Below are 22,649 nucleotides of genomic sequence, written 5' to 3' on the forward strand. Positions count from 1 at the left end.
ACGAGAATGGCTTGGGCGAGCGAGATATGCCATTGCCAGCCGTCAGGCTACCTACCCGTTGGAGACTGGCTTCGTTTCGCTGGGAGATGAGTGTGGATTGGAGCTCGGTGTTATCGTGGACGCCAGTGCGCGATACTCCTCAATGTTTGGCTGTATTTGGGTCGCGTGACGGCACGATGGGGCTACTGCTCGCGGATCCTTATCGACGAGACGAAACCACTGTAAGCAAAGTACTTTGCAAGGAGCCAGAATCGTCTACACTAGCCAGGCCATGTCCGATGTGCTGTAGCGAGTCAGCCAAATAAGACGACGTTCGGAAAGGTCAGTTCATACCCCATAAAAGCATGTCCCCGACTGATACAACCCAGTCATCGCATTGTCGACATCGAACCTGCCGGGAGCTTCTTCCCCTCCCCCCAGCCATGCCGCACTGTGCCACCGGGCAAAGGCTTGGAGATACTTCCTCAGCGCCTCTCGGGTTCGGTCACGTCTACTGAGTCGACGTGGTCCGGCCGAGGTCAATCACGGTTCAGCCCCAGACTGTTGCTGCCAATCAATGCGATTGGGGTCTGGAGCGGGCGAAAGGACGCACGTGGAACCGCCGTCGCTATCGCCACCAGTTGGTCTTGTTAGGGCTCAGAAGGGCAATCCTGGAAAATCCATTCGATGTCCTGAATGCTTTGACTGTTCTGACTGTTCTGGCGGTCCAGTCGTACGTACTCCACGATTCAGGCCCAGTAGTAACGGCTTCTATAAGCACGAACCCCGCCAAGGTATACTTCGTAGCTCCTCGCGGGGGGGCATGCCCTGTTAGCCATTCACGTACTTGACATACTTGTATCGTTGACTGTGATTGTGGTTGTGACTGTGGCACTGTGGTTATGGACGAACGCATAAGGGAAGTCAAGTGTGAAGTGAAGCGGGTGTCATGCGGTAGGCGAGTTCCAGAGATCCTTTGTCCTTCCAAGTTCTCCGGGACCCTTGGCGATAAGTTGGCCCTGGACAATCATCAATTTGACTTACATCATTTCCATGTCGTGCAGCAACCCCCAAGAATCATTAGCAGACAAGGCGGGAGAGAGGCATGGCCTGAGAATGCCCCTGTCACCTGGACACCTCCACACCAAAGTATAGTATCCATACTGGAAGTTGCGGAGGTAACGAAAGGAAGCGACCTGAGCGCAAGACAATGAGGGATCGACACGATTGATAGTGATTTGTTTCGGGAAGATGATCCGCGCTGTGTTACCGGCCGGGCCTTGCCAGCTCGCTCGCTGAGGAGGAATTGCAATCGGTCGGTGCCAGCGCTTTAGCCTACGGGCTCCGCAGCGAACGAATTAAAGCTCCTTCTACGACGGCCGCTAATGACCAAGAAGAGCCTCTCTGTCTCGAATGTGCTGTATGGACTGCAGATAGATGGTTTCCGTTCCTCTGTGCACATCATGATGAGAACTAGCGGAAGATCTGACGGCTGACGAAGCGTTGCTAGCGGGGTGTCTGACTAGAGTAGCAGTTCCGTCAAGGCGTCAATGGATGGCTGATGTATAGCCGGCAAAGGTTCAGATGTCAGGACTACTTAGACCAGGTCGGCTGATATCATATGTGAGAGGAATAGAGGTTAGGGGAAGCTTCGTTTCGGTCTGGAATTTTGAGGCTGTGGTGCGGCGAAACCATTGACCAGATGGAAGTTTCCATGCCATTTGGGAGCTTCAGCATCGTCCGGGCAGACGCACGCTCGGCCCATTCTATCATAATGACAGAAGGTACCCGGCAACTTTGAGGCCCTGGGGTGCAGTAGCCCCCCTAGCCTCGTCGTTGAAACGGGAAAGTTGAGGGGCTCAAAGCAGTGTTGGCTACAGTTGACCCCCCAGTCAGCTAGAGAGCGACCGAATGCATGGGTCGTGACTGCTGAAGCGCCCCTCTTCCACGCGCGTCTTGGTGGAGTTGCTCGTCGTACTGTGTGCCGATGTGCGCTATACTCAACTGCTGCCCAGTGCTATGCTGCAGTTTGCTCATTTTTGTGTTGATTGGCTCCGTCGAGCGCTGCCTATCAACATGTCTTCCCATCCGTCGTGCTCGAAGGGAAAGAAAAAGAACAAGAAAAAGGGTCACCGTATTGGAAACTTGAAAAGAATCGATATAGTCCTTTCATGATGAAACCACCAGTCCGTGTCAATGGGCTTCCGTTCTTGTTTGGGGATGCGGCTGTGGATCGCACCATAGTCGCAGAATGACTGACATCCTCGGATCGTGTTGGCTGCATGCGGTGTCCGATGATGTGCGTGTGCTACAGCACAACGGGGCGGCCATGCATATCCATGGCTGACTAGAAGAGAGCCTGGATGGCCGCATCCGGATCCTGGCACTCGTGACTTGTGGTAGCCATGCACTTGACGTGACTGCTGATAGTCACCGTGATGTAACATGGTGCTCGACATATCCGCCGGCAGTAATCTGTACTCTGTACCGTATCTCAGTCCGCAGCTATCTTCAGCACGGGAGGGAATTTCAGACGACGTCGTGTGTCCACAAGCGGGAGGACGGATATGACATTGTGCGTTCCAATGCCTCCGCCCTTGCATATTGGCTGCTGTCACACGCTGACAACGCGCAGACACATTGTCTCTACCGGATGCCGTGTGCGATGGATAAATAGGGAGCGAGTGGTATGAAGTGTTGCAATTGCAGCTGTCAAGGTTCTGGGCGCAAATCGAGGAAGACAATGTATGTGGGTTGAGTGAGTGAGCGAGTGGGAGAGAGAGTATGTGGCTGGCATCAGCGCCACCAGTTGGCACAAGGATCGGTTGAGGATGAGAATAGATGGTCCACGTGAATGTCAGAACACAGAAAAGGTCATCTCAAGCTAGTATGACCTGTAAGAAACACCGCCGCGGTGAACAGATAGATTGATTTGTACCACGAATGGTGTATCTGTAGCAGATGGAGGCGATGTAACATCTCTGGGACCGCGTGCTAGGTGCCATGTACAGGGGCCAAGGCGCCAAATGTTGCCGTCGGTTCCTTGAAGTTGACATGATACTTTTGCCAGTGTCCCGACGGCGACGCTCGTGGGTGACGTTTGCCCTAGATGGTTCGTGACGGACTTGTCTCGCAAGCTGCAACGAATTGGACGGTAGTCATCGACAGGAATGTGGCTGGGAGGAGGGGGCGGAGCTCAGCACCAGTACACAACCGCCCACTGTCGGTTGTTTGACTCTAAGTACGATGCAGGAACATAACAAGAGAGGGTTTCATAGGCAGAGCCACAGGTTACCACCCGCGGGAACTTGAGATGTGTGTGAGTGCAAAGGACGGGATGCCGTGGATGATGGCTCGTCCTTCGGTTCGGAGCTTGAGATGCAGAATTCATCGTCAGCACGGTGCGAAGTAGTACGGCACGGTGCCGCTAGTGGTGTGAATCGGGGGGCAGAAGGAGCGCGCAAGCGCCGATATGATCAAAGCTCCCCACGGCGGAGATCCACCTTCCAAACCCTCTAGTTGCATATGGCCATGTCCCTCGGGCCGGGTCGCCAACCCAACTGAGGTACCTACCGTAGGTATTCGTACAGCAACTTTGTGTATGTACGGGTCTCCCGGTGCCGCCTTGTCAAGGACCGGTAATTGAGGTGTGTGCCTTGTCAAGCGTTTATTGGATTCCTAGTCTCCGGATAAAGAAGACGGTTACGGTTGCTTTTTGCTTTTCTGTACGTTTTGTTTTACAAGCTACGACATGTCTCTGGAAACCGACGACGGACAACGACCACAAGCAGAGCGGAAGCGACATGCGGTTCGGCAATTCCTGCAGATCCGCGTTGCTCGCAACATCAACAATCGACCAAAGCAATTACCGCCAACACGTCAGCTCCAAATATCCTGGTTTCCTCTGCACCATGCCCATCGCGTCCGATGTTGTTGGTGGCGCTTCTGGGCATGGCCATCAGCAACCAACCTGACCTGTTGACACGGAGCAAGCTGGCAAGCAGCTTGTGGGAAACCCAGGAGGCTAGAGCGGACGTCGGATGAGCTAGAGCTGGAGCTAGCAGGTTAGCAACAGGCAAACCAAACCGGCTCATCTCACTCGCTGTCCCATGTAATGAAGGTAATCAGCAGTGTGGAGCTGTTGAACCAGGAAAATGCGATACGTCTTTTCCCACTCTCCACGTTGGCACATCGTCCTCCCATGTCGTTTTCCCGTCCAGATGAGATGACGGATGAAATAGGGGCGAGCCCAGATGTTGTGATTACATAGTATAGACGTAAGATTAAACGACGGCCAAGCGGTGAGGCGGTGAAGAGCAGTACTCTATATCTTGAGAGAGAAGCAAGCCGAAATCATGACGAAACCCGTCTCATTACCGTGCTGGAGCTCTGATCCGTCACGGCCCCGACTGACCTCGAGTACGGCGGACAAAACAAAACGTTTCGAGACTTGGCCGTCAGTGTACAGAGTACAGTAAGGGAAAGCGAGCTGGATGAATGAATACATTCCTATAATGGTTAATCGCACTGTCGCGCGTACAAGCCAGGAGCCCGTTTTTTTGAAAATCTTCCATCAGAATAATTGTTGGAGTTGCCGCTTGCTTGCAATCCATCCCCCGGTTCGTCCAGATCAGTACGTACCTGCTTCAAGAGGTGGGTGGCCCTTAGCATTGTGGTGGAACCCCCCATTTCGCTCCCACTGGCACGAACCACCACGCCCCTCCCCTCTCAATCTCATTCTCACCCTTCTCCCCTTTCCCTTTTCCTTTTCCTTTTCCTTTTGTCCACACACACACCACTTTAATCGATCGCGCCCCCCCCCCCCCCTTGCACTCCATCAATGAGAGCTGCCCCCCTCGGCTGCTTTGCTGCTGGTGGGCACCTGCAGGCATATGCACCGGGCCTCTTTTTATGGTTCCAGGTCCCCCCTGCTGCAGCCGACGCTACTGCATCAGAAGGTCGCGGCGACAAACTCCAACATTGCAAACCCTCTATATTTTTATTTTTTAATCCACCTCCTCATCCCGACCGAATCCCACCCTTTATTCTAGCACTCGGTATCCGCATCATGCCAATCACTTGGGGGTTCTCCATTGTTCTGGTTGATCGCGTTATTGCAATGTCCTGACGCACTCTATCACGACCCTATTCGGGCGTAACAATCAATGGTCATCAATTGGCATTCGGGGCCCAATCCCCATGTTTACCTACCCCCCTGCTTTTACGCAAAATCAGCTTGCCGCCCTACGACGTAATTCACTATTGACGTGCCGTCGCCGCGAGTAGCGCTTCTGCCATCCAGATGCTCTCTCGTTCGCTCATCTGCCCAAGTCCGCCGACATGTGCGCAGTGCCGCATGTTGCGTACCTCAACATGAGTGGTGAGGTTCGCACATGCACCTGGGCATCCTGCGACTTTGGCTGTCAAATCAGGACGACGGCGCTAAACGTCGAGTCTTTGCTGACCAACCGCTGTGGCCCGTCCTGGCGAAGAGGATTGCGACTAAGCTTGGTTCACAAGAGGTCAATGTTTCTAGGCAAGGCAAAGTACACTCATTGTGGGTTGTAGGTTAGGCGGGGCCGAGAGCGAAAGGGCGTCTCTTCTTGGCGCGGCATAAGCCGCACGCATTGGGTCTCGAATGGGGCTAAGGGCCTGAGGAGGAGAGGTAAGGAGCAAGAGAGCTTCTACTGGACAAGTACAATACAGCACACCCACGCAAAGGGGAAAAGGGTCTGGTCAGACTCGGGCGGACATGGCCGTACCTCGACTACCCTACACAGTCCGTAGTTACGGCAGAAAGGAAGTAGAGCAGCGGCGAGACGAGGCCGTAGCATCAGACGTTGGTTGTCTCTGCCTCTGTTGCATTCTTTCTATGTGTGCTTGAAGCATCGGATATGTTTAAGAACATAAGTACGTACTACTTATGGATAAGGTGGCATCGGAGAAGCATGATACAGCAGCCCCCCCCTTCGGAGATCTCAGTACAACTACCTAGGTAGAGGAGGTAGGTAACAACAGGGGCGACAGGAAGGAAGACGAGAGCGAAGAAAAAAAGAAAAAAAAGCAAGGCTAGGGAAAGAGCAGAGGGCCAGGTCGGGGTCGGGAAAGGAAGGAGGGGCCAGGGAGGCGAATTCTAAGGCAGGAAAGAAAAGGTAAACCCCCGGAGCGTGTGGGAGTACTGCGATTTCTGTCGTGCAGCAGCTGTCATAGCAGGTACCCCGGGATGCTACACTGGTACCTTTCACACCCCCCCTTCGTATCCCGACTTCAGGCAGGTACCTCCCTCAGCCAGGCTCAGGAGGAATTAGGGAAGGAGCAGGGGAAGGGGGGGGGGGAGACTGAGAGAGGCGGGCAAGGGGAGGTGCGGTCCAACGCGCCAGTGATGCTGTGCTTGCTGTGCTTGCTGTGCTTGCTGCTGGTCACTGTCAGTGGTCCGTCCTCCTTTCACTGGACCGACCCGTTTCCCTCCATCTCCACATTTTGGCCAAAAAGCCCCCCTTAGCAACGAAACACCACCCCATTCTCTCATTCTCCTTCTCGAAAGACCGTCTCTGCTGTCAGTCCCGGATTTCTGCCATCGACCTCGTCGTTTCACCTTTAAACTTCGCAATCCGGCCTGTGCCGTCCCAGATTCCCACCCGTCCGTTTCGCTCGCTGGAAGCCCGTCCCTTTTTTCCCGCCACGCTCACGCTCACACTCACGCCGACGCTCGCGCCTACGTCCTGTCGCCATTCACACGCTGAGCCCTTGCCGAATCCGTCGACACGCCAAATCGCCCGACTGCTTCGCTTGCTGCTGAACCGCCTCCCGGATTCCCCTACGTCTTCCTTCAACAGCTGCCTCGAGCCATCAAGAACGTCCGCGAGCAAGACCATCGCGAATTCCTCCATCTCCCAATCACTACATCACAATACAATGGCGTCCAAGGTTCGTCGTCGCCACCTCCCGTTTCCCTTCATTTCTTTTGCCGCCTCGTCGCTCCATCGCTCCATCGCCCCATCGATCCGTTGCTAACCAGTTGCCATCTCGCAGTTTCTGAGGGAGTACAAGTTGGTCGTCGTCGGCGGCGGTGGTGTCGGTAAATCCTGCTTGACCATCCAATTGATTCAGAGCCACTTTGTCGACGAATATGACCCGACGATCGAAGGTGCGTCGTCCCGAACTTCTTGCTCCACCGTTCGATGCGACGGCTTCGAATCAATCGCATGCTAATGTGGATCTCACCCATTTCAGATTCCTACCGCAAGCAGTGCGTCATCGACGAGGAGGTCGCTCTACTCGATGTCCTCGACACGGCCGGTCAGGAGGAGTACTCCGCCATGAGGGAGCAGTACATGAGGACGGGAGAGGGTTTCCTTCTGGTTTACTCCATCACTTCGCGACAGAGCTTCGAGGAGATCACCACATTCCAGCAGCAGATTCTGAGAGTAAAGGACAAGGACTACTTCCCCATGGTCGTCGTCGGCAACAAGTGCGATCTGGAGAGCGAGAGAGAAGTCACACGACAAGGTATGATTCTGATTCCTGCTGTGCCGCGACACCGCATGAGGCGGCTCCTTTCGAGGCCCAGGCCCGGTGTGGATTCATTGATGGAATGAAAAGTAGCTGACATCATTCACTCGTGCGCGCTACAGAGGGAGAGGCCCTTGCCAAGTCATTCGGCTGCAAGTTCATCGAGACGTCGGCCAAGTCTCGCATCAACGTCGACAAGGCTTTCTATGATATTGTCCGAGAAATCCGTCGGTACAACCGCGAGATGCAGGGCTACTCTACCGGCAGTGGCGGCGCCTCGGGCATCAACGGCCCCCCGAAGCCCATGGACGTCGAGAACGGCGAGCAAGAGGCAGGCTGCTGCTCCAAGTGCGTACTAATGTGAGCGGTCCTTTTTGGGGAAAGGGAGAGCAGCAGGAGCATGAGGAGGGGCGGTAGCGACGCTAGCAGCTGCAGAGCTGTGGAATGTATACCCTGGGCCTCGACTGGGCCTGGTGTGGGATGTTGGCAGATGCCAAACGCAACCTTTCTCTCCGTCTGGCTTCTTGAGCGGTCCAAGCTGACCCATCATATGTCGATTGGAGAAGAGTTGTCGACATGGAGGGCCAATGATGAAAAACTTGATTGATTTGCATCGGATGGGGAGTCGGGTTCTGACTTGTTGCACACTTTTGGGAACTTGTTCTTTTTAGGGCAACTTCATGGACACGAACATGGACACAGTCACAACCACAGCATACATGACTGGTATGTGTGGCACTGGGACAAAAAGAGGACCGTTCTTGTCACAGGGCTATCTGAGGGACTCTCAGTTGAGTGAGTATGCCATGAGAAGAAAGGGTTGGGGACATGTTGGTCTGCCATGCCAACCCAGAGAGAGAGAGAGTGTGTGTGTGTGTGTGTGTGTTTGTGTGTGTTGGCTGCAGGCCCTAGGAAGGGTGGTCTTGAGATTCTTTACTACACAACTTGGGAGGGTTATTTGAGACCAAACATCGGCTTGTCTCTGTCTCTTCTTTATATCAGTACTCCTTTTTTTTTCTCCGCCTTTTCATACTGTAATTTCTTCTTTCTTCCGAGACACCGTAAGGTTTTTCCGAGGTCAGAGTCAGTCGTCAAGTCATACAGATTCCCTTTATGTTAATCCAACTAGCAATGTGCATGCCTTTCTTTTTCCATTTCTTGCATGTGACTTCAACCGTTGAGCCAGGGTTGGGCGGGATCCCTTACTTGTGACTTGAGTAACAGGCCAAGACTGCAAGGACGTTTTGTGCCGAGACGACTTGATGTGTTAGCTGTCAGTTGTGGCTAGCGTTGGCTAGCATCAGTCTGATAGTCCTTGGGAGTGAGAGTTGATACAAAGAGATGAATAATTTGCATATAGATGTACCCAGCAAAGGTCTGTACTGTTTAATAAACATTCCTATGACAAGTATCGATTGTGCAAGACTTCGATTTAGTTGAAAACTGGATAGCTATTTCTATTGGACCAGCCTGAGCCTCTGATGCTCAGTCATGGATGGCATTGCCACATCATTATGACCACCTGGTCCTCGACAGGCGAGATGATAGATGCTGTCACCATTCAACCCGAGAATGTCACTCTGACACATGTAAGAAGCTTACAGATAGAGAGACCTCTGGATCTCTCAACAAGTCCCTCTCCCAGCCAGGAGACAATCCCCCCCCCCCTTCCTCTGTGGCCTGGCCTGTTACCTCATGCAGCCAGCCTCCCACTCGGCCTCAACGGCGTCATGTCGCTCAGTCCAGAAACATCCATCTAACAAACCAGTGAGCCACTCACACAGACTACCAATAGAAAAACGCCAGAGTTTCTCCTTTTTTTCCTCCCTCCCATTTTTTCTTCTTTTCTTTCTTTTTATATCCCCTTTCATCTTTTCTTTTTCTCACTCGCGCGAAACCAGCTGCAATGTGCTGTGCAGAGGACCAACCCCCACCCCCACCCCCCCCCTCTACCACCAACCCTGCCGCAAAACCCCCTCGTCGCTTCGGCGCTGCTATGTCATATAACCGCCCGGTTCCGTCCGACCTCTACCGCTACTCCAACACCTCCTCGACGACGACGCCGGGCATCGGGTCCCAGTTCTGCCCCCAGAGCGTCACGGGCTCGACGCCGTCGAACCATTCGTGCACGCCCGGATGCAGGCCCCGCTCGAAGCTCTCGCAGACGACGCCCTGGCAGTTGAGGCACAGGTAGACGAGCGCGTCGGCGAAGCCGTCCGTCGTGAGCCGGCTCGGCCGCTCCTTGCAGAAGAGGCACGCGTCGGGCCCGAAGTTGGTCACGACCCACTCTGCCACAAACATGGTCTGCACCATCATCGCCGCCGCGAGCCGGTACCGGTGGAACTGGCACAGCCGCCGGCTGAGCAGCTTGGCCGCGCAGAGGCACCCCGTCACCGGATTCGCCGCACCGGCCCCGCTCCACGACCCGCCGAACTCGGCCCCGGCCTCCTCCGTCACGGCGCACACGGAGCACGCGTAGGCCCGCATGTTGAGGAACTCCCCGCGCGTCAGCGGCGAGGGCCCCTCGAAGAGGTTCTTCTTGCCCTTCATGTCGCACCCGTCGCAGACCGCGTACGGCTGCGGGCGGACCATGTGCTGGACGTTCTCGCAGTGCGCGCCGTTGCGCACCACCGCGCCGCACTGCGGGTGGCTCTCCTCGCAGCGTGTCTCTTGGTACTCGGCGGCGGAGGCGGCGGCAAAGTTGGCGGGCTCGTCGGGGATGTCGCAGAGCACGTTGTACCCCGGCCTCTTCCACTTGCACAGGAGCTCCCTCAGGTTCTTCTCGTACGCGGGGGGGTCCCACTGCGTCTGGTACGGCGGACGCAGCTGCGCCTGCGGGTGGTCTTCGAGCTCGAGGAGCACCCGCTGGGGCGCCCGGACGGGCCTGACGTTGGCCGGGACGTCCATGATTTCGGGGATCGAAAACTGGCGGAGCTCGACGGGGATGAAGCGCATGTCCCTGACGTAGAGGTGCATCGCCTGCCTGATGTCGGCGGCGACGTGGTTTTGCTCCTGGACGTCTGTCTCGTCCACGTCCATGGCGAGAGCCGGGTCCACAACGACCTCGGACCCCTGGGCCATGCGGTAAAAGTCGCTGTCGGATGTTGTGTCTTGACCGCTGCTGCTGCCGCTGCCGCCGCCACCCATGATCCGCCCCATCTCGTCCCGGTTCTGAGGCGGTCCCCCGAACGGAGGGAAGTTTTCGCTACCCGGGGTCTGCTGACGACCTCCGCGCTGGGCGTTGAAGTTGCCCACCCACGTCTCGTAGCCCTGGCCTGTCTGGAGCGCCTCTTGGGCGGCGTTGTTGTCGCCGTAGTACGTCTGGTTGGCAGGGTTGTTGGACGACGACGACGCCGACGCCGATACCGTGCTCCCGCTACTCGAGGCATTCGGCGGCGAAAGGTTGTTGAAGAAGGCGTTGTACCTGTTGCCCACGCCGGAGGCCACGTTGGGAGCCTCCCCAGGCCTCGACGGAGTCTGCGCGGCGGCGTAGGCCGCCGTGCTGAAGGCGGCGCTCGCCTCGGCGCGCTTCGGCTTGTTGGGTCCGATGAGCTGGTCCTCCGGTACGTGCCACCGGCCGCTGTTGACGCCGTCGGGCCCGTAGCCGAGCGACATGTAGTAGTCAGGCGTGTCGGCGCCGACGGTGCGGCCGCGCTTGCACGTCCCGCTGCTCCAGAGGTCGCACGCCCTCCCCTTGCCATGGCAGCTGTCGCAGGGCCGCTTACGGTCGCACCTATCGCCGTTCTCGAGGCACGGCTGGCACCCGAGGAAGGTCGTGGCCCGGTCGCTCGAGACGCGCGAGTAGCCGATCATCCTGCGGTCCATGTGCGGCAGCATGCGCGTCAGCCCGTCGGGCGGCCGGATCTGGCACGTCAGGCCCCAGATGGAGCACTTGGCGCACGCGAAGCCGGCGTCGTCGTTGTTGTAGCCGCGGCAGTGGACGTCATTGGCGGCGCAGTTGGTGCACTTGTGCCGGCCGGTCCGGGGCCCGGATTTGTTCAGCGTCGTGACCTTGTCGCCGGAGCCCGAGTAGGTGTACGGCGCGTCGTACTGCACGCCGGTCCAGGAGTCGACGCAGGCGAGACCGTTGGCGTCGCAGCGGCCGCACTTATACTCGCCCAGGCGCACGTCGAGGATCCACGAGCACGGCTTCCAGCGGCGCTCGCCGATCTGCGAGTAGCACTCGCGGCACATGTGGCGCCACCACGGCCGGCGGTCCGCCGCAATGACGCCGTCCCGGGGCTCCGGGCGGTCCCACATGAGGGCGGCCGCCGGCGGGGGCTGGCGCACGAGAGCCAGCACCCGCTCCTCGTTGTAGATCTCGCAGAGCACGCCGTCGATCTTGCAGGGCGTGCATCCGATCTTGACGCGGTCGTCAATGTCGCACAGCGTCGGCCGGTTGGACCCGCGCTTCTCCCGGCACCGCACGCAACAGCTGGCCTCGAGGTCGAAGTGCGAGTACGTCGGCCGCGAGTTGGCGAAGCGCTTCTGCCAGTACTCGCCGCCGCGCACCGTGCACACGTGGTCCGGGTTCGTGAGGTTGCGGTACTTGGTGCACTGCGAGCACTCGATCTCGTTGGCGTGGTCCGCGTCGCAGGGCTTGTCCTGATGCCCGCCCTCGCGGCACCAGTCGCAGAGGCCGTCTCCGGGGACCCCGAGCTGCGGTCGGCGGCGGTAGAGGGGCGGGTTCGGGTTGTCGCGCAGGGGTGCCGGCAGGATCCGCCGGGGTCTCTTCTGCCGCTGGCCGGTGTCGTTGGCGTCCTCGTCGTCCGACGAGCGTCGGTGCTTCGGCGGCGACGCCCTCAGGGGCACCATGTTGTACGAGCAGGTGATGCCCGCGACGACGCAGTGGTTGCACGGCTCGTGGCCCGAGCAGAAGGCCCTGGTCTTGCGGCAGTTGTCGCATTTCCTGGGGCTGGGGTCCGGCGCCGGCTGCGTCCGGGTCCGGGGCGGCGGCGCTGTGTAAGCGTTCCCTTGCGGGAGCACCGAGTTCGCGGGCGTGAAGTGCTCCGTCGTCGGGAACTGCTGCGCCGGCTGCGACTCGTCCGGGAGAAGGGGATTTGTGTTGGGCACGGCCGAGAGGCCGGCCTGCTGTCCTTCGGGGCTCATCTGTGGTTGGTTCTGCTGCGTGTTGTGCCCGGTGAGCGGCCACGCCCCATGCTCCGGCTGTTCGCCATAGAACCCATAGTACTGTGTTTGTGTCTGCTGTGTCTGTTGTTGCTGCTGTGGTTGTTGGAGTTGTGCCGGCTGTTGCTGGCTCGATGATGAACCAGTGTTCGTGTTTGCTTGAGGCCGGTCAAACGTAGGGAGGGCGATCGTCGACGGCACCTGGTTAGACATGGTCTTCGCTCTGTCTGCTGCCCAAGGGGTCCTCTAGCCGTGGCTGATTCAGTGTTTCCTCGTGGCCTTGTGCTGGCTTCAATCATGAGTGTCGCGGGTGGTACTGCTTATAGTCCCCTTAACACCTCGTCCGCTGTCAAAGGTAAGAAGCAGATGTTGATGTCTTTCGGAGACGGTGTAATCTGCCAACGCGACTTTTTTTTTTTGGGGGGGGGGGGCTCGTTTGCATCTGCTGAAACCGTTCTGTCATCGAAGATGAGGGTAGGGGGTTCGTCTTCCCATTTAATATCCTGTGGTCTGCTCTTCCAGGGGCGGTTTGCTACTGCCGATTGTTCCCGAATTATCATTGTTCGCACAAAGGGGGAAGAGGGCATTCGCGAGTCCTCCCTTGTTCGGTGACGCTCCTTGCTGTCCTCGCGAGCACGGATCTCATATCGCCAGCAAAGCTTTGTACTAATTTGGGGACGGCGCTCGCTTTTCTCTTCCTTATCTGTCGATGGATGTGATTGTTCCGCATGCCATTCAGGAAACGTTTGACGGATCCGGGCGGTTCTGACCGACGACTTACACGGCGGATCTCATAGAGCTGTGGGAGGGTTCCGAGTACTTTGTCATTCAGAGTATCCTGCTGCCCATAGTGCTCTGTTACCCTTCAAAGGGGAGATATCATGTCTTGTGATCAAGGCTATACGGAAGACAGGAGACATTAGAGCCGCCAACCTCACCTTTCGTTCCGGAGATGATGTCTTTGCTGTAACTCAAGCCAAGTTTCATATGAAGACCCTCCCCCCCCCCCTCCGACTGAGATCGAGTTTTTGATTTGAGTAGCTGGCCTCTGTCACCTTCCGAGAAAGCTTTTTCTTTGGCGTACCGGTAGTCATCGTCTGGTGGTTGCTAGTATCTCGCGTCAGGCTGCCGGTTGACAAGAGGATCCCAATACCTTATTCTACCCAGTATGTGCCGGAGATGCGGAAAAATGCCCGCCCGTCGACGACTCTTTATTTTCTGGCCCTGTACAAGAGGTCGAAACAACGACCGGCGGTGACGGCTCGATTGGCGTCATGTAATAGGGCTCTACGCATATCAGAGACTCCATCTCACATCTCTCCCATTTACCCCATCACCTGCGCCGCGTACGCCAAGTCACCGACCCACGTCCAGTCCACAAACTCATGTCCCTCGGAATCGGCGGTGAAGTTGCCGTACTGCTCCCCACCTTCCTCGCATCTGACATACAAGCCCTTCAACCCCGGGAGCGCGTCCCGGACGATCTCCCCGGCGCGCCGCGTGGCCGCCATGTCCTCCGCCTGCACTCCCATCCAGAGACTCAGAGCGTCTTCGTCGAAATAGGCGTTGCCGCACCAAGGAAGCCCGCCGTCGAAGCCGATGTCCAGCTCGGCGGACCGCGGCAGGTGGAGGTGTCTTAGGTTCGGGAACGTGGCCAAGAGCCCTGTGAGTTCCTGTGGTGTCAAGAATTCAGTCTCTATGGCCCCCGAGGCAGAAGATTCGTGAGGAATCAGGCGTGGGGGAGGGAGGGACGGGGGACGGTGTGACTCAAGCGTACTCACTCGCAACTGTTGCTCTTCTTCTCCAGATGAACGGAACCAATTGGACCCAACCCCGAGCTCTTCCATGCCACGTCTCTCCTCGATGATGGCTACAACCCAACTATTAGCTCACGCGCTTCATCAAACACTTCTCTGTCAGTGTGTCGCGAGCGTTGGGGGGGGGCTCACCGGTGCAGTTGGCGTCGGGGCGACCGCAGTAGCTGTCGCAGATCTCCAGGCTGTGGAACGGATCGGTCACACGGGTGTCCGTCTCGGGACGATGGGCGGGGGTGGCGCAGAGCCACGGGTACTCCGTGTCGAGGCCGAATTGCGGCATGCCCGGGGACGACGCGTCCCCGAGCCAGGAGGAGACCAAGGGAGTCCGGAAGGACGGGAGCTGCCATGCCGTCGCGACGCCGTGGAGGAGCAGCGCTGAGACGAGGAGCAGGGAGGACATGGTCGGTATCTTCATGTTTGAGGTGGAGGGTTTCCCGGCAGGATATCAAGCTTGCTTCTCGTGCGTGATGTGTACAGAAAGTAAGGGCGACAGAGGATGATGAGACCGCTCAACCAAGTAAGTAGGTGACGACGCCCTATTTGAGCATTCTGACGGCGCTTCATTATATGGCAATCATGGCGCTTGGGATACGTGGCGGCACAAATCTATCGAGACGAATCTTGGCCGGGAACGCCCTTGGCGGAGATCAGGCAGGCGAGGGAATCGCTCATACGGAGGAGTCATGGCGGACGATGGACTAGCTACCGTTGCTGTGCCGTAAACTTGGATATGGACAACGTGTAACCTCACGGCGATCAAGACAGGTGGACTTTTTGACCCATGAACCACCTCCAAGAGGCCATGACTCACTGTCTGAGGAAGTGTATGGAATCAAAGAGCCAGACATTACTGCATTTCAGGTGAATCCTTCTTGGTATCAAGAGGCCACATCGCCTCATCGCCTCATCCTGTGCCCCGACCGATTAATCTTCCTCGCCAAGAACAGGTTTCTCGCCTTTTGCAAATTCCAAATCACAAAAATCATTTCATCCGTCCAAAGCTTTAACCGAGCCTCGGCTCCCAAACATCTTTCTCATGGCTACCGTGGCCGGGTCGTAAAGGAGCGTAAAGGGTATCATGACCAAGTCACCCCGCCGTATGGATGAAATATGGGAAAGAAAAAGTAAACCTTCCGAAATGCGCCCGCCACACGATGCAAACTATTCATTATCGTTAAGGAGTGTCGTGAAATCCGTAAATCAATGTCTGTCGTTCATCTCGTGCTCTCATCCTGAAAACGCCAGAGTTGAGTTGTCTCTCGGTGAGACGACTGTGAATGAGTGTCGTGAATAGAACCTTCATGTACTTTTACTGCCCAAATGTGTATAACCCGTCATGAAATAATTGTGACATGTATCGAAGGAGTGGATAGAAGCTAGATGATCAGAAGAGCTAAAAGCGGCGCGATGATGACGAAAAGGGTCGAGGCTGCGGATTTCGCCGCTGTGCCCGTCGGGACGACGACGGGTCCGGTGGTGCCAGTGCCCGGAGATGATACGGTCGATGAGGGGTCTTGCGTTCCGGAGGCTGATCCACCAGTTCCGCCCGTCGCGGTGGAAGCTGAGCTAGCGCCGCTTGTTGCGGTGCCTGACGATGCCGTCAAAGGGCTTCCCGTCGAAGATGTCAAATCGCCTGTGGAGACGCTCGCAAGGGAGCTTCCGGCGGGATCAGAGGCACTTCCGGCCGACGTTCCTAACACGGTTGACGCCGGAATAGTTGCGGTCACGATTGTGGAGCCAGACGTGGCGGTAACCGTCGACGACGCCTCAGAGGTCTCTGCTGGGCTGACAGCTGAGGAAGCTGAAGAGACGACGGTGCCTGTGCTCTGGGAAACGGTTTGAGTCGGTGTTGGAGTTTGCGAGGTTGGTGCTTCGGCGGGCGTTGTGGTGGTGGTGTCCGGGATGGGCACCGCAGAAGTCTCTGTAGAGCCGGCGTCTTGGCTGGCCGTGGTCAAGATGGCCGAGCTCACCTGACTCTGGGGCGGCAGCACAGTCGCAGAAGTCGGGCTCTGGGGCGCCTCGCCATCACAGAACGAGATGAACTGCTGGAACTTGGGCTCGAGGTAGACCCGCAAAGTCTCCTTTTCGTCCTCGACGTTCTCCCTGACGCACTGCCTGCACGACGCCAAGTCCGTCTGGAAGGCCGATGTGGGACTGCAGATGCTAGTGATCTTGCCGGTGGACTGTACCTCGATGTAGCAATTGTTGCAGGTGTCGAAGCAGATGGCCGGAACGATCGTTTCGTCACGTTTGTTAAGAAGCGAGCGGCGCTCGTAGACCCTGCCTTCCTTGTGATGCTGGGCAGTATGCTTGCCGTCCTCATATGAAGAAGACACAGGGGCCGGCGCTACTGTCACTGTGGACTTTGCTGGGGGCGGGAAGTGTGTCAGGTCAGTGGCGGAGGCCCAGTTGCCAGTCGTGATGGTGGTGGTCTTCTTGTGGCCCTTCTTGCCCTTCACTTTGGTGACGATGACATCGTAGTCAAAGATGTCATAGGGAAGACCAAATGCGTTGGGGTTTAGGTTGAAGTATCCATCGTTAGGGGGGTAGTAATGCGTCTCGTTTTCTTTCCAGGTGGCCAGGGTGTACGACGGCGCAGGAATACAGTCTCTTGGGTTACAGACGTAATCATCTGCTGGCGAGTCGGCCCACAAGCTGCAGCCGGCCGGCTTGGGGGGGTTGCAGACGTATCCAGGCTGGCAGCCCCAGGTGAGGTTTGACCTGGGGTTGAATTCGACAATAGGGTTGACGCCAGGGGTGTTGGTAGGGGCAGGGCAAGCCGTCCGGTCAGTTTGGGTAACGGTCGAAGGAGGGAGCGTCAGAGTGATGGGCGGGAGGATCAAGGTTGAAGTGACAACGGACGTTGGGCCAGGGATGACACTCGTGATAGTGGTCCCGTCCTCTGTGATAATCACGGTGGAAGCAGGGGCTGTTTCAGTGACAGTCGTCACCACCGTCGAACCAGGTAGAGTGGTCGTAGAAGGGGGCAACGTAACGACATCTGTTGTCAGGAGAGTCAAAGTCGTCCCTGGCAGTTGGATGGTTGTGACCTGTCCCGCGATTGTCGAGATAATTGTCGACCCTGCTAGTGTGATCGTCTCAGGAGGCGGCCGGATTGTTGCAGTTGCGGTGGTGGCAACCAGGATCGTCGTGAGCTGACCAGAAATGGTAGTCGGCACCTGTATTGTCTCCTCGATCGTCGTGGTTATCAGTACAGTCGTGAGCTGGCCGGGAAGCGTGGTTGGTACGACGATGGTCGTCGCCTGGCCCGAGATCGTGGTTGGAACCAGAACGGTAGTGAGCTCTCCAGAAAGCGTGGTTGGAATCAGGATCGTCTCCTCGATGGTAGTAGTGACCACTACCGTCGTGAGCTCGCCAGAAATTGTTGTCGGCACCCGGACAGTAGTGACCACTCCGGGGATCGTCGTAGGAACCAGAATCGTAGTGGGCTCGCCCTCGATGGTTGTAGGGACTAGAATGGTCGTGAGTTCTCCAGAAAGCGTGGTTGGAACCAGGATCGTCTCCTCGATGGTAGTAGTGACCACTACCGTCGTGAGCTCGCCAGAAATTGTTGTCGGCACCCGGACAGTAGTGACCACTCCGGGGATCGTCGTCGGAACCAGAATCGTAGTGGGCTCGCCCTCGATGGTGGTGGGGACCAGAATGGTTGTGAGCTCTCCGGGGATCGTAGTTGGGACCACGACAGTCGAGAGAGCTGTAGCGGTCCTCGTACGCGTCACGTAGGATACGACCGGGACTTCAGAAACGATTGTCCGAACGCTCGTGATGTAGGATGTCTCCCGAACCGTTCTCTCATCCGTCACTGTCACTGGGTAGCTTGTTGACAGAGTGATGGTGTCATAGAAGGTTGTCGACACGAAGATGGTGGTGGGCGACGTGTATCTCTCCGTCAGTGTGGCCGTTCTTGTGGCAGTAGCCGTCCGCGTCTGGACCTCTGTGAATGAAGCAGTCACAGTCGCCGACGTGGTGTAGGTTTTGTAGCTGAAGTACGTCGAGACTGACCAGGCTGTTGTTGTTATGGTGTGGTCGACTGTGATGGTGTACGGGATGCTAGTTGTGTAGGCAAAAGTCGAGATGATCGTCGTCGGAGACACAAATACCGAGGTTACTATGGCCGTCCTAGTCACTGGCTTTGTGATGGTCGCAAAGTCAGTAATCTTCTTTGTAACGATGGCCGTGTCAGTGAACCGCTGTGTGTCTGTAAACTTCTGCGTCTGGGTGAACTTTTGCGTCACGGTGTCCGTAAAGTAAAACTTCTTCGTCCGAGTTTCGACAGTCGTGTAGGTCTTAGTCACATATATGGTGGAGCTGGAAACGACGGTAGTTGGCACGACGGTGGTCAAAACGTGCGTCGTCACAAACGTCGAGATAGAGGTGTGAATCTTGGTGGCAGTAACCTCTTGAGTTTCCGTGAATTTTTGCGTCTCGGTGTGCTTCTTGGTCTCGGTGTACTTCTGAGTCTCGATCTCCTTCTGGGTCTTGGTGTAGCCTTGAGTCACAGTCAGAGGTACTGTGAAGCTCTCGGTGAGGGTCTTCCAGATCGTCGTTGTGCGAGTCTCGCAGACTTCGGGGTGGGTGCGCTTCTTCCTGCCATAGCCGCCATTGGTTGTTGGCGCCGCGTATGTCGGAACTGGTTCGACAACGGGCTTGCACCTGGTAGCCTGTTAGTTCAAGTCACCTTCCCTCTTAAAGGACACGAAGTTGACATAAAAAGTTGAGCGTGAGATTTCGTCATTGTCTCTGCTCCTCTGTCCCCTAGTGCTGTCCTCGTGTAGCTGGGACAGACAGCGTAAAAGCAGAGTGGTATTGAAAATCAACATGTTAGGCGTCAAGCGACCATTTACACTTACAGAGCAACCGTGGTTGTAACCGGGTATGACTTGATGACGGTTCGGGTCTCAAAATCCGTGGTCGTGTATCCTTCCGTCGTAAAGACTGTTTCCTTGGAAACGACCGTGATGCTGCTTTGGATGAGCTTTGGCTCTTGGCTGATCAGACGAAACGCTCGACTCACGTGGATACAACAGGTTCCTTCTCAGTAACCGTCTTGGTCACAACATTTGTCTGAACATCTGTATGGACATCTGTCTGCTTGGAAGTGACAGTGACGGTCTCTGTTTTCTTCTCCACGACCGTTTCAGTCTTCTTTTCGGTGACTGTAACCGTTTCGCCCCACGGGCATTTGGAACCCCAATGCTTGCAGTCATCAGTATTGGTGTCGTAGGTTGGTGACTTCTTCTCTGCGTCGGTGGGCGTGGGCTCCGTTTGCGCTACAACAGAGGAGACAGGCTCAGCGGTAGGTTTAGACGCTGGCAGCGGCGAAGAGTCCACCTCGGGTTTGAGCGAGGGGGCAGACGAAGATGCCGGCTCAGGAGCAACCGAATATTCAACCGAGGACTCAGGAGAAGACTCGTTCTGCCTGGCATAGACTACGCGACCATCCTGCGCCGTGACACTGAGGGCCAAAGTCCCCAAGGCCAGAAAGGATATGAAGCGCATGGCGGCGAGTTGGATCAAGCGAAGGAATTTAGAACCAACTGCCCAGTGTCAATGCAGCATACAAAGCTTGCCGTGTTGCAACGATGGTACTAACGAGTGTAGGAGGGCGGCTGGTTGAAGCTGAACACGCACAAGAGAGCGCCGGCCAGAGGGTGGGTGCAGTACAGACTCAAAGAAGACGAAAATGGTACCTGGGGGCTCATATGTATGCACAATAGGTTGCAGCAAGTAGGAAAAGAGGCTGAGAGCCGAGTCAACAAGACAGCCTCACCTGAGCCCAGGATGAAGCGGAGGAGAAGGAGGAGGAGGAGGAGGAGGAAGAGGGCTACCTTCAGCAGGTAGGATGAGGTTCCCCGCAAGGTTTAGCCAGAGAGGTCAGTCCGTACCCCGTAAGCTAACTCGCGCTCTGCCCTTTCTGCGGAACCTCCGTCTGACGTGGTGTCAACAAAATTGGATGGGTGGGTGATCTAGAGGCTCGGCATCTCAGGAGCACAGCACAGTGGAAGAGGAGGAGGGCTTTGGCTAAACAAATAAACGAGGGATGGAAAGAGGCAGGGAAACGAGATGCCAGAGGAACCCAGCACGATGGGGAGCTATGCTCTAGGCCCACGTTTCCCTCGTATACTGATGTGCCACACGATGACGGGACATACCCTCAGACGGTAGTTGGGGGCAAATAGAGATGTGCATTGCTGCGAGAGAGAGGTTCAACCGAAGGCCATTGGCAAATGCAAGATCGGAACGAAAGCAACATGAGGCACAAGAAGAGAGAGAAGGCCGATGGAGGGGTGGACGCATCGGAGGAGGGGCGTGATGCCCCACCGAGATCCTGGTCGAAGCTGCAGAGATGACGGCAGGGATATAGACCGCAGTTGGCAGCAGGCCCTTGCTTCGAATGGCAGGCGAGGTTCAAGTTGAGGGCGAAGAGGGAGGTGTGACAACGGGGCGAATGGAGGACACCCAAGAAGCGTGTTTAGCGGAGAGAAGGGGCGAGAAGGCACAGACTTGAGCACCTCGATCACTTGGGTACGCGTCCCGAAGGAGTTCGCTCATGCCGCGGGCAGAGGCTACGTCTTTAAACATGTTCACCGAAAGCCACATTTAAGCCATTGAGGCGTGGCGAAGGTAGTGCCAAGCCTGGCTAAGATATGGAGCTTAATGCCGGGTTCGAGAGTCATGATGGCGCACAGCCTTGAACCAGCCTACAGCACAATCGTCTCCGGCCGGGTCAATGATGCATTACGGCGAAGTACTTGGGAGGGGCAGAGGACAACAGAGAGCCAGCTAAGGTAAGACAAAGCCGGGGAAACCAGGTGCTGAGTACGGATAGGCGAGACAGAGAGTCGAAACCGTGTGGGCTTTGTGCGTGGACGGACACCTCGGCGGGAATGCTGTCCGATGTTCATCCCATCTGCGCGCCCTGGACACAAGAGTGAGGTTGGGCGGCATGGGCCGGCCGTTGTCTTCGTTCCTGGGGTGGGGGTAGGGGGGTGATATCGGCAAGGGCCAAGACCAGAGAGACTCCTGCACATGCAGGGAACACTTTCTTGGGCGGAGGACGTGAGTGGTCAGCCTCTACTCCCCCTGCACAAGAACTGACCATCGTGCTGTATGCGTGCATGTCGAGTCGAAGCCGTGGTGCAATATTGCCTCGTTGGACGGGGCCAGGTCTTGAGGATGACGGCGGAGGTGGAGCGCGAGGGTAACGTAATGAGCACTTACTCGCCCGTAAGACCGATGGATAATCTCAGGTGTGGACGTGGACGTGGCTGGGGCTCGGGAGGGTGGTATTGATGCGGGAAGCGGGACGTGAGGCGCCTGCAACGGTTGAGGTCCGGCGTGGGGAAAAATGACTGAAGATCATTGACCGAGAGATGCATGCGGTATTGCTTCCGGATGGGCAGATACGACGGGTGTGCCCTTTACGTTTTGGTTGAGGACGAGATCGAGGCCGAGTCTGTGGCAAACGGCCAGAAACAAGAGCCTGAAAGCGCTCTCTGCACAACTCAATGCCTTTCTTTCAAGAAGCGACAGGCTACGTGCGTTGCGGGGGCTCCATCATGGCCAACGAAGGGAGCCATCTTGGTATGTCTTTCAAGTCTTTTTCGAGGTGGCAATGCGCAATCGCTTGCAGCGGGTGCGATTGGAAAAGTAAGCCCGGTAGTGCTAGATCAGTCCAGAGGCATATGACACTTGTGCGAATTGCGACTTGTTTTGGTTTGGTTTGCAGGAGAACAATGGATGACGGGATCGTGTCTCTGAAAGACTTGGTGTCAACTGTCCAAGGCTGCGGATGCAATGGCCGGCATCGCGGTGCGGCGAGCAGCCGGAGGGATCATCGGAGCCAGCTCTAGAACGCCTGATGTTGGGTTGATCCTACAAGACGTCTTCAGTCTCTCGCGATTCGTCGGATTCCCCGATCATCTGGCTGATGAGAAGATGGATGTTGCGGCTGAAAGCCTGTCAGCATCACCAGCCGTAGACATGGGAGAATCATTGGACTTGAGGTCTGGTCATGGCGTAATCGCTGGCCACGTCTTCCATGGAACTTGTAAGCCACGTCTGTGAGACTTGAGACTGAGACTGGCTGGGTCGACAAGGGACATGTCGTAGCTAGCAGCAAGCAGGCTGGAGGCGGTCTTGCGATCGGATGAGAAGACGAGAATGGACCTGGGACAAGTAGAAGCGTGTGTG

The 22,649-nt window shown here is 56.6% G+C and overlaps 5 protein-coding genes across 5 annotated transcripts; 2 read left to right on the forward strand and 3 right to left on the reverse strand.

The window, feature by feature from the left end:
• Window positions 1-6,894: 6,894 nt before the first annotated feature.
• On the forward strand, window positions 6,895-7,855 carry CH63R_13985 (Ras-like protein; the record flags this gene model as incomplete). The annotated part of the gene is made up of 4 exons (XM_018308959.1): window positions 6,895-6,906; window positions 7,012-7,126; window positions 7,213-7,488; window positions 7,614-7,855. The coding sequence occupies 4 exons, from the start codon at window positions 6,895-6,897 to the stop codon at window positions 7,853-7,855; spliced, it is 645 nt and encodes a 214-aa protein (XP_018151277.1).
• Window positions 7,856-9,525: 1,670 nt separating this feature from the next.
• Window positions 9,526-12,831, reverse strand: CH63R_13986 (uncharacterized protein; the record flags this gene model as incomplete). The annotated part of the gene is made up of 1 exon (XM_018308960.1): window positions 9,526-12,831. The coding sequence occupies one exon, from the start codon at window positions 12,829-12,831 to the stop codon at window positions 9,526-9,528; it is 3,306 nt and encodes a 1,101-aa protein (XP_018151278.1).
• Window positions 12,832-13,943: 1,112 nt separating this feature from the next.
• CH63R_13987 (uncharacterized protein) lies at window positions 13,944-14,850 on the reverse strand (the record flags this gene model as incomplete). The annotated part of the gene is made up of 3 exons (XM_018308961.1): window positions 13,944-14,291; window positions 14,400-14,488; window positions 14,568-14,850. 3 exons carry the CDS (start codon window positions 14,848-14,850, stop codon window positions 13,944-13,946), a joined length of 720 nt encoding a protein of 239 aa, XP_018151279.1.
• A 961-nt stretch (window positions 14,851-15,811) lies between these two features.
• CH63R_13988 (Glycoprotein X) lies at window positions 15,812-19,955 on the reverse strand (the record flags this gene model as incomplete). The annotated part of the gene is made up of 3 exons (XM_018308962.1): window positions 15,812-19,109; window positions 19,307-19,444; window positions 19,471-19,955. 3 exons carry the CDS (start codon window positions 19,953-19,955, stop codon window positions 15,812-15,814), a joined length of 3,921 nt encoding a protein of 1,306 aa, XP_018151280.1.
• Window positions 19,956-21,851: 1,896 nt separating this feature from the next.
• On the forward strand, window positions 21,852-22,609 carry CH63R_13989 (uncharacterized protein; the record flags this gene model as incomplete). Its single annotated transcript, XM_018308963.1, has 3 exons — window positions 21,852-22,040; window positions 22,242-22,506; window positions 22,569-22,609. The coding sequence occupies 3 exons, from the start codon at window positions 21,852-21,854 to the stop codon at window positions 22,607-22,609; spliced, it is 495 nt and encodes a 164-aa protein (XP_018151281.1).
• Between the last annotated feature and the right edge of the window lie 40 nt (window positions 22,610-22,649).

This window comes from Colletotrichum higginsianum, chromosome 10 (assembly GCF_001672515.1).
Source record: "Colletotrichum higginsianum IMI 349063 chromosome 10, whole genome shotgun sequence".
NCBI classification, from domain to species: Eukaryota; Fungi; Ascomycota; class Sordariomycetes; order Glomerellales; family Glomerellaceae; genus Colletotrichum; species Colletotrichum higginsianum.